Consider the following 12,479-nt stretch of genomic DNA (forward strand, 5'->3'; position numbering starts at 1 on the left):
CCCTCGCGGGCAAAGCTGGAGCTCCTGCATCACACAGGTCCCTAACCTTGGCTCCTCCGCAGTATGGATCGTGTGCCCGCTGAAATTCTCTTCTTGCTGGAGCTTTTTGTAGTCACCTGCCCAGAGGTCACCTGCCCAGAGGTCACCTGCCCAGACAGACCCTCTGGAGTGCAGTAACATTTACACTCCCTACAGTCATGCCCCCAGCAGAAGCATTTCTTGAGTCCCTTTCCTTTGCTCAACTGCCTGTTCTCATCAAACTTGCCCAAACTTAATACTGCTGAGAGCTCTTGTTGGTAAAAACCAAAAAAAAAAAAAGGTCAGAAGTTCTGGGGTGAATGTATATCAAACACACAAAAGCCTGCTGCCCAGCAAAGCTTCCTAAACACAGAGCCTGCCTGCTTTTCCCAGCTGTGTCATCTGGTTCAAAACCAGACTGGTCTCCCTAAAATCTTACTCATTGAAGCACAAAACCTGCTCCCATCCCTCCAGGCACAATGTAATCAGCCATGCCTCATCTCCTTAGAGAACTCCTGACAACAAAATTTCACAGATTATGCAAAACCCTGAATTAAAGGCAAGAAAGGCCAGAGGAGATGAAGAAACACAAACTGAATGATACAGCAAGTATGACAATTTAGGTGTTGTTTTGAAAGCTTTGTTCTTTTTGTGTGGTGTTCCCTATGACAAATATGAAACCATTTTCTTGTTTGAGATAGGTGAGAACAAAGTAATAGCTAATGTATCTGAACCAGCCCATAAACTCCCACTACATCAATCTATACCATCTAATTCTAAGTGGCTGCCTCAGAGTGGTTAGCCCTCTGTTTGCATCCCAAAAGTTTCCAGACACATGAATAAACCAAGCACGGATAAATCGGTCTGAAGGTCTGTTTCTCAGATGGATCTGGCAGCTGCCTCGGTTTATTGGCAGCTCATTTATCATTTCAAGAAAAATATTGATGGTTCTAGAGACACAGGCCCTTTCTGTGTCCTGGCTGAAGGAAAGCTGTCCTTCTGGGCAGGCTTTGGAAAGAAAGTCAATGCAACGAAATCTGCTTGGCAGAAACGTGAGGGATGTGGTGCGAAGAAGAATCATTAAGTAAGGAAGAAGGAACACCAGGATGATAACCCTGTTGGCCCAGAAAGAGTCCAGTCTCAAATCTTCACAGCATTACAGCAAGAATATGAGATTGGGAGAGTGCTAACAGGCACAGTCATGGGCATCTTCTCAAGTAGAGATATCACTGCTGCACAGGAAGAGACAAAGAGCCTGAAGCCGTGTTCTGCCAACAGAACCAGCCACTCAGCAGACCCTGAAGAAATTCACAGAAACACAAGGATCAAAAGGCTTGAAAACAGGAATAAGGGGACTCAAGTACTGGAAACTCTCTCTCCTTGGGCTGGCAGCAGTCCTGACTCCATGTAGAGAGCTGGCAGTCCAGCTGCCTCTCTCCTAGAAGGACACCGGGAAGACAATTGGAGCCTCTGAGCCATTTCCACTCCCTGTCTTGACTAAACCAGCTGCATTCCACTTGAACATATTTAAGGATTTATTGAAAGTAATAATGAGATTTGTCACGTATTGATGTGGTGGGAAGAGATCTCACTTTTCACATGTCCCCCCAGTATTGCTCCGGCCAAATGTCCAGAGAAGCCAGACCAGTGTAAGCTTTGGCTACACATGACACTCCACTGCCCTGCAGATCCTCTTTGCTACTGAGAGGTCTTGAGCAGCCAACATTCATACTGGCTTTCTTGAGGGACTGGATGATGGAGGAAAGATGAATGGTTTGTTACCTACTACTTGGTCTTTTATGGCACCAGCTGACAATTGCTGACAATTGTTCAATAAGGATTGCTTAGTTTCAGAAAAAGAAGTAACCAGCCTGACAGAAATATGAATGCAATCTGACTGTGGGAGCATGTTAACCAGAAGTTGCTTTGCTGCACACCAGTCATAATGACACAAAGCAAGGTATTTGGGATATTGCAGTTTTCAAAGATGTAATCCGTCCATTAGGATTTGGTTGCCAGATTCTTTTAACCAGATGACCAAAAACTCCAGTCTATGCTGAACAGGAATTCAGCTCGTTTAAGAAGTTTTGAATCTCTCCTAAGTACCAGAAAAAAGCCAAGAGGACAGGAGAGCAAGCACAGTGTTAAGTACATCAGGAACTGAATACATGATGTTTACATGTTGTACTCTGAAACTGAAAGCTTTATTCTTCATTTGGTTCTTATACTGCTGCTCATTTGACCAGAGTGCCATTTATCCTGAATACAAATAAAAATCACCCAACAAATACCACTGGAGTCACTGGAGTTGATTCTCCATTACTTGGAAACTCAAACAGTTGTGTATAACCAGAGAAATACGTAAGATGACAAAACAACTCTAGACATGGTTACCTGATCTGGTAATATTTTCCTGCTTATGATGTAGAGGGTAAGTAAACAGCAAATAATTAAGTAAGCTGTGAAATTTCAAATGTGAAATACAGGTGGCTGATGGTCAATGCTGCTCCCAGGGTAACAGGTAGGAATCACAAAATAAAGCTTCCTGGTGGTAGGCTTAAAACAAACAAGTCATTAGTAAGTTAAGGAAATCCATAACAAGGAAAACTGTGGATGCTAAAAATGTATACACGTTCATGGGAGACACATCCACTGACTGTTATCTCAGATGTAATCAACCTCTGGGTTTTGGTCTTTTCTCCCAAGTAACAAGTGATAGGTTTAGAGAAAATGTCTTCAAGTTGTGCCAGAGCAGGTTTAGGTTGGACATTAGGAAACATTTCTTCACAGAAAGGGTTGTAAGGCCCTGGAACAGGCTGCCCAGAGAAGTGATGAAGTCACTATTCCTGGAAGGACTTGAAGGACATGTGGATGTGGCACCTGGAGACGTGGTTTAGTGGTGGGCTTAGCAGTGCTGGGTCACTGGTTGGACTTGATGATCTTAGAGGTCTGTTGCAACCTGAATGATTTCATGATTCCAATAACTCTGGCTCTGGAATCCCCAATCCACTAATTGCTGGAAACCAAAGAATATTCTGGGAAAATAGTTACATGCTTATTCTGTTTTTAAATTCTTCTCAGGCAGCTTATTTTGACCTCTGTCAGAGAGAAAACACTGCAGAGGACTGGTTTTGATCTGAGCTGATTTGACTGTTCTCTTCTTAAGAGATGAGAAAATCAGACCCACCCTTGCTCTTATCAAAACACAAAGGTTTCTGAACACTAGATCAAAGCTGCAGGTTATCTTTAGTTTCTGCCTGAGACATGTTCAGGCTTTGTTTTTCTGAACTGTGGACAAAGTTTCCCCTCTAGGTGACAAGAAACACAGCTGGCTAAGGGTGGGCCTGTACTGGCCTTGGCTTGGATGGATATTCTCATCACCTGTGAACTGAGACCTGGTAGGTTTCTGGCCTCTTTCTGCAGAGGTTTGATGGGGAAGGTGCAATTTGCTTTCCAGAATGCCACAAGATATCCTTTCTTAGGGTTTTCACAGAGGTTAGGGGTTAAAGTGTAGACAGAAAAGGAAAGTGAAGTCTCAACTCACCAGGGACATGCTCAGAAAGAAAAGGAGATGTTGGATCTGTTTCCTGTGACTTTCATGCCTACTGTCCTCTGGTTTCTAACAATAGACATGCAGCTGTCCCTACCAGAGAGATTAATTGTGGTCTCTCTGCTCATTCAGCCAGCTATTTTTCATGAAACTCATAGGAATGTAATATCTCTGAGACCTTTATCACTGTCAAATTCAGCTGCAATTGGTCAAGCAGCTGAGAAAGACACACAGACAGAAAGATGCTTGTTTCTTTGTAGAGTTTCCTAAAAATCATCTCTGATCCTCTTTCAGAATGTTGGTATTTGAGACTAAAGAAGTAGTTGTTAAAAAAGAGCTTCTGCTCCCACCCTAGAATTCCCTTAAATCAACAGTAACCCAGCTGACAGTAGCAAAATATGAAAGAAAGAAGGAGTAGTTTGGGTGAAAGGCAGTAAAAAGTGAACAAGACCATGAGACTGGGCATGTCTGATTAGTGAAACACCTCCTGGAAAAAGCCCCATGAGATGCCAGAAGGGCCTGGGGTAGGGCTAATGACCTAAATGCCAACGAGATGGTGAGAACACAGGCAAGACAGGCACAGGGGAGAAGACTCAGCCAGATTTGAAGAGACACAGAAAAGAGAAGAGGAAAAAGACAAACATGGAGACACACAAACTCCACCACAGGCTGGCAGAAAAGGAGAGACCTCTCCCAGAGACACTGCAATTTGGCTGTTTATTGCTTTTTGAAAAACACCTTCTGCTGAATGGCTTTTTTCCCTCTTCAATCCCAATGACATTTGGGAAAGCTTCAAAGCACAGCACTGTCTAAAGCCCTTTCCTAACCTAAGTCTCCAACCCACAGACACTAATAATAACCACTCCCCTCAGACATTTCCAACAAATTGTTAATATATTTTAAGCCCTGCTCTCCATTGCCTTTCAGATTAGCCTTGCCCTTTCCTTTGCACTTAAGTTTAGCAAGTGTTACTAATAGGAATTTAACATTTACCAAAGAATTATTTTAACTACAGATCTAATAGCATTTGTATGGTGTTCTGAGCACCCAAGAGCCTCATATCAGTTCTATATGCTTAGTTTTGTCTAAGTTGCTTCTAAGAAAAAGGATAAATACATGTTTAAGGAAAAGAAAGTTCATAACAGAGGCATTCAAATCCAGGAAAGCCAGTTCCAAGAAGGATAGCAGCAGTGTCTGGAAAGAGCTTTCCCTTCTTTATATTATCCACAAACCTGCAATCACTCATGTGATCAACTTCACCTTCCAAGCTTTCAGCAAAAGGTTAACTTGTGCTTGGTCTAAGTTATTTTTTCCTGTGTACAAAAGAAATTCTAATAGAAAAAAAGTTGTTATTATTATTATTATGGTTATTATTATAATATTATTATTGATCCATATTATTAGCTGGCAAAGTTTATGGGTTTTTTAAACATACTACCATCAAAACCTTTTTGAATTAGAGAGTTTTGTGCTTTCAGACCAAGAATCATTGAGAGCTTGAGTGGAAAGCACCAATGAGGCTTTGAGTCAACAAAACCTCAATGACAGCTTGGCACCAGCAGCATTCAGTGTCTCAACAGGGACCCCAAAGGCTGCATTGGATGAGACCATTTTTAGAGCTGGGCTTAGAGCTGGGCTCATGAGGATCAGGCTTCCCATGCCACTGGATACAGCCCTACCTAGGCTGAGGAGCACATCCTGAGCCAGCTCTGAGTTGAGGACAGCTGCTGGGATGCAGGGATGGTATTTGCACATGTGTCTCTAAGATGCTCATGCTCCAGCTGTCCACAAGGTCCCAGTTGCTGAATACAATTGTAAATATTGGTGGCTCTCAAATCAACCTGTCCAAATTCCATAGTCCAGGCTCACAGCTACTCAAGTCTTCCTGCTCTTCAAAGAAGGCAAACTCCTGTGTTCATGTCTGAAACTCACTTGAGGGCATTTCTGTAAGTCTGAATATGCATCCTGCTTACATTCTCATCCCACAACCACCATCTGTTCTCTCCCCTGTACCTTGGTATCCCTGGGAAAGAAATATGCATACACAGAGGAAAGAAAAGGTAACTGGAATAATATGGTTACATGGAATCATTTTGAAGATGTCTTCCAAGACTGATATTCTACATTTAAGCAAAAAAAAAAAAAAAAAAAAAAAAAAAAAAAAAAAAAAAAAATTCCTTCTTTAAAATAAAAAAGTACCTTTATAATACACTTTCCACTTTTATAGCATCTTTCATCTGAGGCTATCAAAGCACTTTGAGGTACAGATCCTAAGAAATCCATTACAAAACTTATGCATATTCCTAACCTGACTGTAGTCACTTCCCTAAATTTCCATTTCTCTACTGACACTCCCAGACAGATTGACGCAGTCAGTGCTACAGGCAACCAGATAAACAAATCTACATAAATATAAACTCTCCTCCACAAACTGCCTCTCTTACAGAAGAGTTTTTGTGCAGCATTGTCCACTGCATTGAGCCCTTTGAGAGAACGAGGTGTGCATATTGCAACACCATGTACTGCCTTGTACTTTCATTCCACTGCACTTCATTAAACAGACTTTCACTGTTTCTTAATTTTCTTTGAGCAGGTCCCACTGTATATACCCGATATGAACAAACACACAGATTCCTTCTGGGTATGAGCCAACAGCTGCAACCCTGAAAAATATCAGCTTCTTATATCATTAACTGAGTTTCCATGGTGCCCTGGGGCAGAGATATTGATGCTTGACAGCATTATCACTATAAAGTAACTTTACAACTCTATAATTTAACTCTATGCTTCCAGTAATATTAAGAGCATTTGAAATTGTGGCTGTAAACCTTGACACTTTCACACAGACTGGGGAGCTGAAAAGAGGATTTTGTTTCCTCTCCTCCAAACCTGCCCTAAACATGGTACTAAGAAACAACCAAGACGTGCAAGGAGGTCACTCAGAAAAATCTGCAGGATTAGGATTAATGCCACATTTTGCAACACACAGAAAGGAGCCTGTTTCTAGGGCCTCAGCAGAAGAAGTAGAACTCTGGATGCCTTTCCCTGAATATGTGCCTGATTTACTTTGAAATCATCTTGGCAAGAACCTCTAACTGAAGTTCAAACCTAAGCCACACTGGATAACTTCTGCAGAGCTCCCTCAGCTTTATCAGCACAGCTTTTCATACCTCATTGGCTTTTGCTAGTAATGTTGCCTTTACTGGCTGGGAATGAACCTGCAAGGGCCCTAATCTGTCTCATAAGGATCTTCTCTTAAGGATATCACTAACAGAGGTAGGAGGATCAGGACAAGCAGTTGCCAAAAAAAGAAATGTAAAAAAGCCCAAAATAACCAAGTACATTTGCCCTAGGGGACTGGCAGGTACATGAAGCTCTAAAAGTTATAGATGCTTTTACTGGAATTGTAGTTTGCATACAGATTCCTTTCCCCCAGGACAGGCATTTACTGAGAGCCAAGTACTCTTTAAAAGGAATCTGGATGTAACAAATGACTGTTTCCTCCAGGGATTTAACTTCTCAAGTCCCCAGTCAAGCAGCAGGCAGATATTTTGCTTGAAGTTAAGAATAAGAATGAACCCAGTGGTCTCTGTGTTGAGAGCCCAGGATGTGAGCTCCTGTTAGGTGTTTGAAGAGATTCTAGTCAATCCAAACCTTCATTCTGTGGCTGTAGCCACATAAATGCATCTTTATACCCACAGACAAGAGAGAGTTCAGCAGTGCACCTTTGGATGGGGTCCTTCTTCAGCTGGAGGAAGCTTGCAATTGAGATAAAAATACACAAAAAAAGCTATGGGCATGCTGACAATTGTGATGCCCACCCATCTCGATGATTATTCTCCCCTACAGCTATGGTACCAGTTCCTGCCAGGTCTCCATCATTTCTGCCTTCCTGCCTCATGGCTGGGCTGTGGAAGATTAAAATCCTTTTATTCTCTGTTATGGGCTGCCTTCTTTGCAGCAAGCATCCAGTTCAAACACTCTAAAAAATGAACCAAATAGATTTTAGAGCTGCTGATGTGAGATTCCTTTGCTGGCTGCTCTCAGGTCAGGCTGTCATGGCTGCTCTTCACAGCTGTAGTGGGATACTGGAAAACCCCAATTCTGGGTGTGCTGTCAGAGCAGAGCTCAGCCCTGCAGCTGGGCATTCATCCTGCCTCCCCCTCTTCATCCCTTGTTCCCTGCCCAGCTCTGAGGCTGGTGTGAATTGAGACAGCTCAGCAGCTCAGCTGCTGCTGGTGAGTGCTACAGAGCAGTTTACAAGCCTCATGTCATAAGCCCTGTAAATGCCTAGTAAAACATGGAATTTAATGGAAGCATATCAGCTCCTTTTAGAGCTCCTTCACCTGGTGCTGAGCTAACTGTTGTTGTGCTGCCTTTTTTAATCAGTTACCACCAAATGTGTGCATGTGTGAGAAGGGTTTTAAACGTTTCTCTGTCCACTTCCAGGAGAGTAACAGACAAGCCTACAATCCTCTTATTATGCCTTTGAAACAGAGTCCATTCACTGTTATCTGTAGCACGTGTTATCGTAGGGTTTTCTGCAGAGCTTACAGAACATATCCCTAATGTTTTTCACACTCCAGGTATGTATCTGTTAGACACAGACCTAGCAGGCACACACACAGCTCTGCAGGAATGTCTAAGTGCTTTTTTTGCTGGGTGAAAATACAAGAGGAACTCCAGCAGTAGCCATTAGTGATACCATGCAAATCAAGGGCTGAGACATTGATGCAATCATGTTAATTCTCTGTGTTAGAAAAGGCCAGAAACTCAACACTCTGCATGATGCTATCCCAGCATACATACCCCAAACATAAACACCCTGCACAGGCTAAAGGAAGACCCTTCCTTCCTGGATTTCATTTAAAAAGTGCAGCCTCAGTAGCCAGTTTGTTTTTAGAACATTCCAGGTATCATCCTCTAAATTCGGAGCCAATTTGTTTAGAACATTCAGTCATACTAACTGGAGTAATTTGAAACTGATTTCCACTTCTAATGATACCTTCCCATTCTTTTTTTCTTACTTATCTTACTGAAAAAAGTTACTGTCCATACTAATGGTAAGAATTCAAACACTTAGATTGAAAGTCTGTCTTCCATTTTCATGCATGTAAGGTATCCACTTATCTCAAAAATTACAAAGTATGTTCCAGTCCGTCACACAAATCTGAAAAAAAATGGATAATCCCACCCAATGTTAAAGTTTATCTATTACTGTCATATGGAGGTTTGTATGGATCACAGAGTTAGCATGAAAAACCTGAAGAACACAATGAGATAAAAAAAACCCACCAACAAACCTAATCCACTTATATAATGGCATGAAAGTGAATAGTACTGTGATCTTATTTGCCACAAATGCTGTAAAGAAAAGAAGCTGACAGGTACCATTACTTGTCACTAGTGCAAACACAAGTCTGTTCTGAGTTTGTTCAGTTTTTCTACCTGTCAACAGGAACAACATTAGGCTAAATTAAAATTTTGCAGAATCTGGAGATCCTAATTGGTTTTGTTCTCTAAAAGGAGCCAGTATGGGTAGTTCTGGATGTGTAATCCACTTTGTAGTCTCTTTTCATGGTCATGGGTGACCAGAATTTGACTGAATCTCTGTCTGCACTTCTTTATCCAACAGTAGAAGCTTTGAACAATCCTAGCCTCCCTGATCCTGTTTCCATTGAAAGGAAAGGGAAAAGGGAAAGGGAAAGGGAAAAAGGGAAAGGAAAAAAGATGCACACAACCAAATAACATCACAGTGGGATGCACAGAGTTCTAAGAAATACATCTTTAAAGACAGATTTCTAGAATACTTGCACTATTAATTCAGTTCTTGGTCTTGCTGTATTTTTTCCTTTATTTGCTTGAGTTGCTGCCTGCATGTAAGTAGGTAGTTAATAGAAACAGCCCTGTCCTTGGAGGCCAATATGAACTGACTGCCTGTGTCTTTGGTTCAGGTCCATTAAAAAATCCAAGCATTAATTAATCACTGACTTGCAAATAGCCTGTTCCAGGCTAAATTGGAATGTTCTGCAATTGTTTTACTTTCGGTCATAGGCACTTCAGTGATGTGAAACTTCCTCCCCTGCCAGGACAGGATGTGCCTGAATCCAATGGCTACTCCTGAGTTGGATCAGACCAGTCTAGAGAGTATTCCAAGCAGCTCCATTTCTTCCACTAACTAGAAAATTGCACACGTGAGGAAAAGACCTCACAGGCAGTACTCTGGATAGAATTCCTACATTGAAAAGGAAATAATAAAACCTTCCAGAGCAAAATGCCAGTGGAGCATACTCCACGGGCAAAGAGCCTCCCCCTGCTTGCTGTCTGCCAGGCCATCCAAAACCTGCTTCTCCTCCTTTTCCACTCAGCTGGGTGAAACCCTACCTGCAGAAACCAAGCTGCTGCTTGAGCTTCCCCCAAGCCAGCTCCAAGGTTTCCTGCTCTGAAGCCTGGTTTCTGTGCCCCAGCTGCTGATGGAATGGACAGAGAATGGAGCAGCTCTGCCTGCAGCAGGCAAGGCAAGCCAAGCAAATGGAGGCGTTGCAGCCCACAAATGAAACTTCTGCAATGTGAAGCACAGACCAGAAATCTTTATGTAAAAGGAAACTAAGCCAGTCTGATCTACCAGTCATGAAGGAAAACATATCCAAGGGAATCATGATCTCATGTGTACAGGGGCTCTTTCCATTCCTCACTGTAAAAACTGTTCTTGATAAATAAGGAAGAGAAATAAGCAGTTTTCAGAACAATGAGCAGAAAGTGAGGAAGAAGATTAAAGGTAAAACTAAGGCACAGGTTCTTGAAACACCAAAATACCAACTTAAGAAAATAAATACCTAAACCTAACAGTAACAACATTTTTTTTTTCCACAGTGGAAAGATACACTACATTTGTGCATGTTGCAAGGAGCTTTTCCTTCAGTTAACTTTACTGGGCAAAAAAGAGCTTCTATTCCTAATGCTCAAGCCTGGTAAATCACTTTAATATATTCATCTCCCTCCTTCCCCCAAATTTCACTTTCAGTGAAGAAGTCAAACCAGAAAAGCCCAAATGACAAACAATTCCTTTCCCTGCTCCCTGTTTCTTGTTCTTATTCCCACACTGAGAGCCCATATACATGGATGGTGAAGAATTATATCTCATATAAAAATTTCTCCCTTGCTATCCCCAACTTCCAAAATGCAGCAGAGAGGTAAATAGGTAATCACAGCTAATCTCTCTCCCTCTGCAGTGTTTCTAAACCTGTGGAAATTTCAAAAGCTGCCATGATAGAATGACAAAATGAAATAACACACCCAGCATTGAAGTATGGGGACTGGCTGTTTGATTGAGCATGGTGACAAAAAGAAAAAGAAAAACATAAAAGCAGATCATAAGACCAGTCAGAACAATTCTACAAATTGCTGATACATTGAGATAGCCAGATGGATATGTGTTTTTTGAGGGATGAGACACCACTTCTATTTGAGCACTCAAAAAGGCCAACAACTTTGATGGTTTTGTTTTCACAATTTGACTTCTATTTCTTTGTCAACTGGCATTGAAGATTTGTCCTCGAGGCAGCTGCAGAACCTAATGGATCCTTTTGGCTGCAGTTCAAAGGCAGAGAAGATATTTCACTCAGTACCAAAGATGCACTCTCAACTTGCTATTAAAACAGTAACACAAACACAGGGCTAATGAGGGAATAAGGAGAGAAATGAAGAAAGAAATGGAAGACTGTGGAAGGGAATGGATCACAGACTCTCCAGGACTAGCTCCTATAACAAGTGTGTGAGACAATCTCTTACAAGAGGGAAATGGCTTATTTGATCTAATGTCTTTCTCTTCTTGAATTTCCACAGTATGGAGAATCAATATGAGGGAAATTAAAGCATCAGGAGCAGACTCACATTTCCACTTGTGTGTGTTTCTATCTCAGCAAACTCTTATGGAGACAGAAGCATTTACCTTAAGTGCCTGGTTCACGTGTGCTGCAAGAGGATGGATTTCAAAAGGATACAGGCTTCCTCAGTGTAGGGCACAGCAGGAGCAGTTCCACCCAAAATGTAGCTGTAGAAGGAGACCTCCAGAGTGTAGCAGTAGGATGTGTCGTTTAAGAGCCCGCCAAGGAAGCGCCGGCCTGTCCCAGCTTTCACAGCATCCCTGTTGAACGACGTGCTGGACTGCAGGAGAAAGAACACAGGGACACGGGGAGAGCTCAGGAGTGCAGCAAGGGAAGGAGAAGAGAGAGCAGCTCCACTCACATTGCCAGACCTCATTTACACTGTATGGTTTTTGATCATGGCCTGGAGGGGAAGCACAATTCTGGCACACAGGCTATAAATGATGCCTCGCAGACTTTCACAAAATTCATCTGGGTTTATCATTAATATCAGCTTTTCCTCTTCCCTCTTGGATAACACAAAGCAAGGCAGGAGTTGAAAGTGAGCCTTCCAGATCCCCCTTGCTCAGGAGTTAAGCTGCACCATTACCTGGGTATTGGATTCCTTTGTCTCCACTGCATTCCCTTGTATCATCACCATTCCCCCAGCCCTTCACCTGGACTCTTAATCAAAGCAGAAATACAGTGGCATTTATGTTTTGGTGAAACTTTCTCACCTAAGACATTTGACTGGTTCTTAAATTAGGTCACAGAAATTTCCACTTCACTAACTTAAATGTTAAGGGGGTGTTGCTCTCTGGGTGGAAAAATCTACCTCACTTTTCTACAGCACTAGCAGCACAGTATAAAAGGCAGTATTTTGTGCTATTACTGAAGATCTGGCTTTAAGAACCCTACAGCTTTATGACTATTCATTTGAGGGGTGGAGGGGAGGACTCCAAGCATTTCCATAAATGAGTTTTAGCTCTCCTTTGAAGGCATGACATCTGGAGACTAAAGGGCAGCTCATCTTCAGGTTGATTGAA

The 12,479-nt window shown here is 42.1% G+C and overlaps 1 protein-coding gene across 1 annotated transcript in view; it reads right to left on the reverse strand.

The window, feature by feature from the left end:
* Positions 1–12,479, reverse strand: part of AGBL4 (AGBL carboxypeptidase 4) — a gene marked incomplete at its 5' end in the record, with an annotated part of 879,139 nt that overhangs the window by 68,325 nt on the left and 798,335 nt on the right. Inside the window, one exon of the mRNA XM_041483183.1 lies at positions 11,572–11,734. Coding sequence (XP_041339117.1) covers positions 11,572–11,734 — 163 coding nt within the window. The remainder of the gene's footprint in view (positions 1–11,571; positions 11,735–12,479) is intronic.

Source organism: Pyrgilauda ruficollis, unplaced genomic scaffold (genome assembly GCF_017590135.1).
Source record: "Pyrgilauda ruficollis isolate IOZ18807 unplaced genomic scaffold, ASM1759013v1 scaffold6, whole genome shotgun sequence".
NCBI classification, from domain to species: domain Eukaryota; kingdom Metazoa; phylum Chordata; class Aves; order Passeriformes; family Passeridae; genus Pyrgilauda; species Pyrgilauda ruficollis.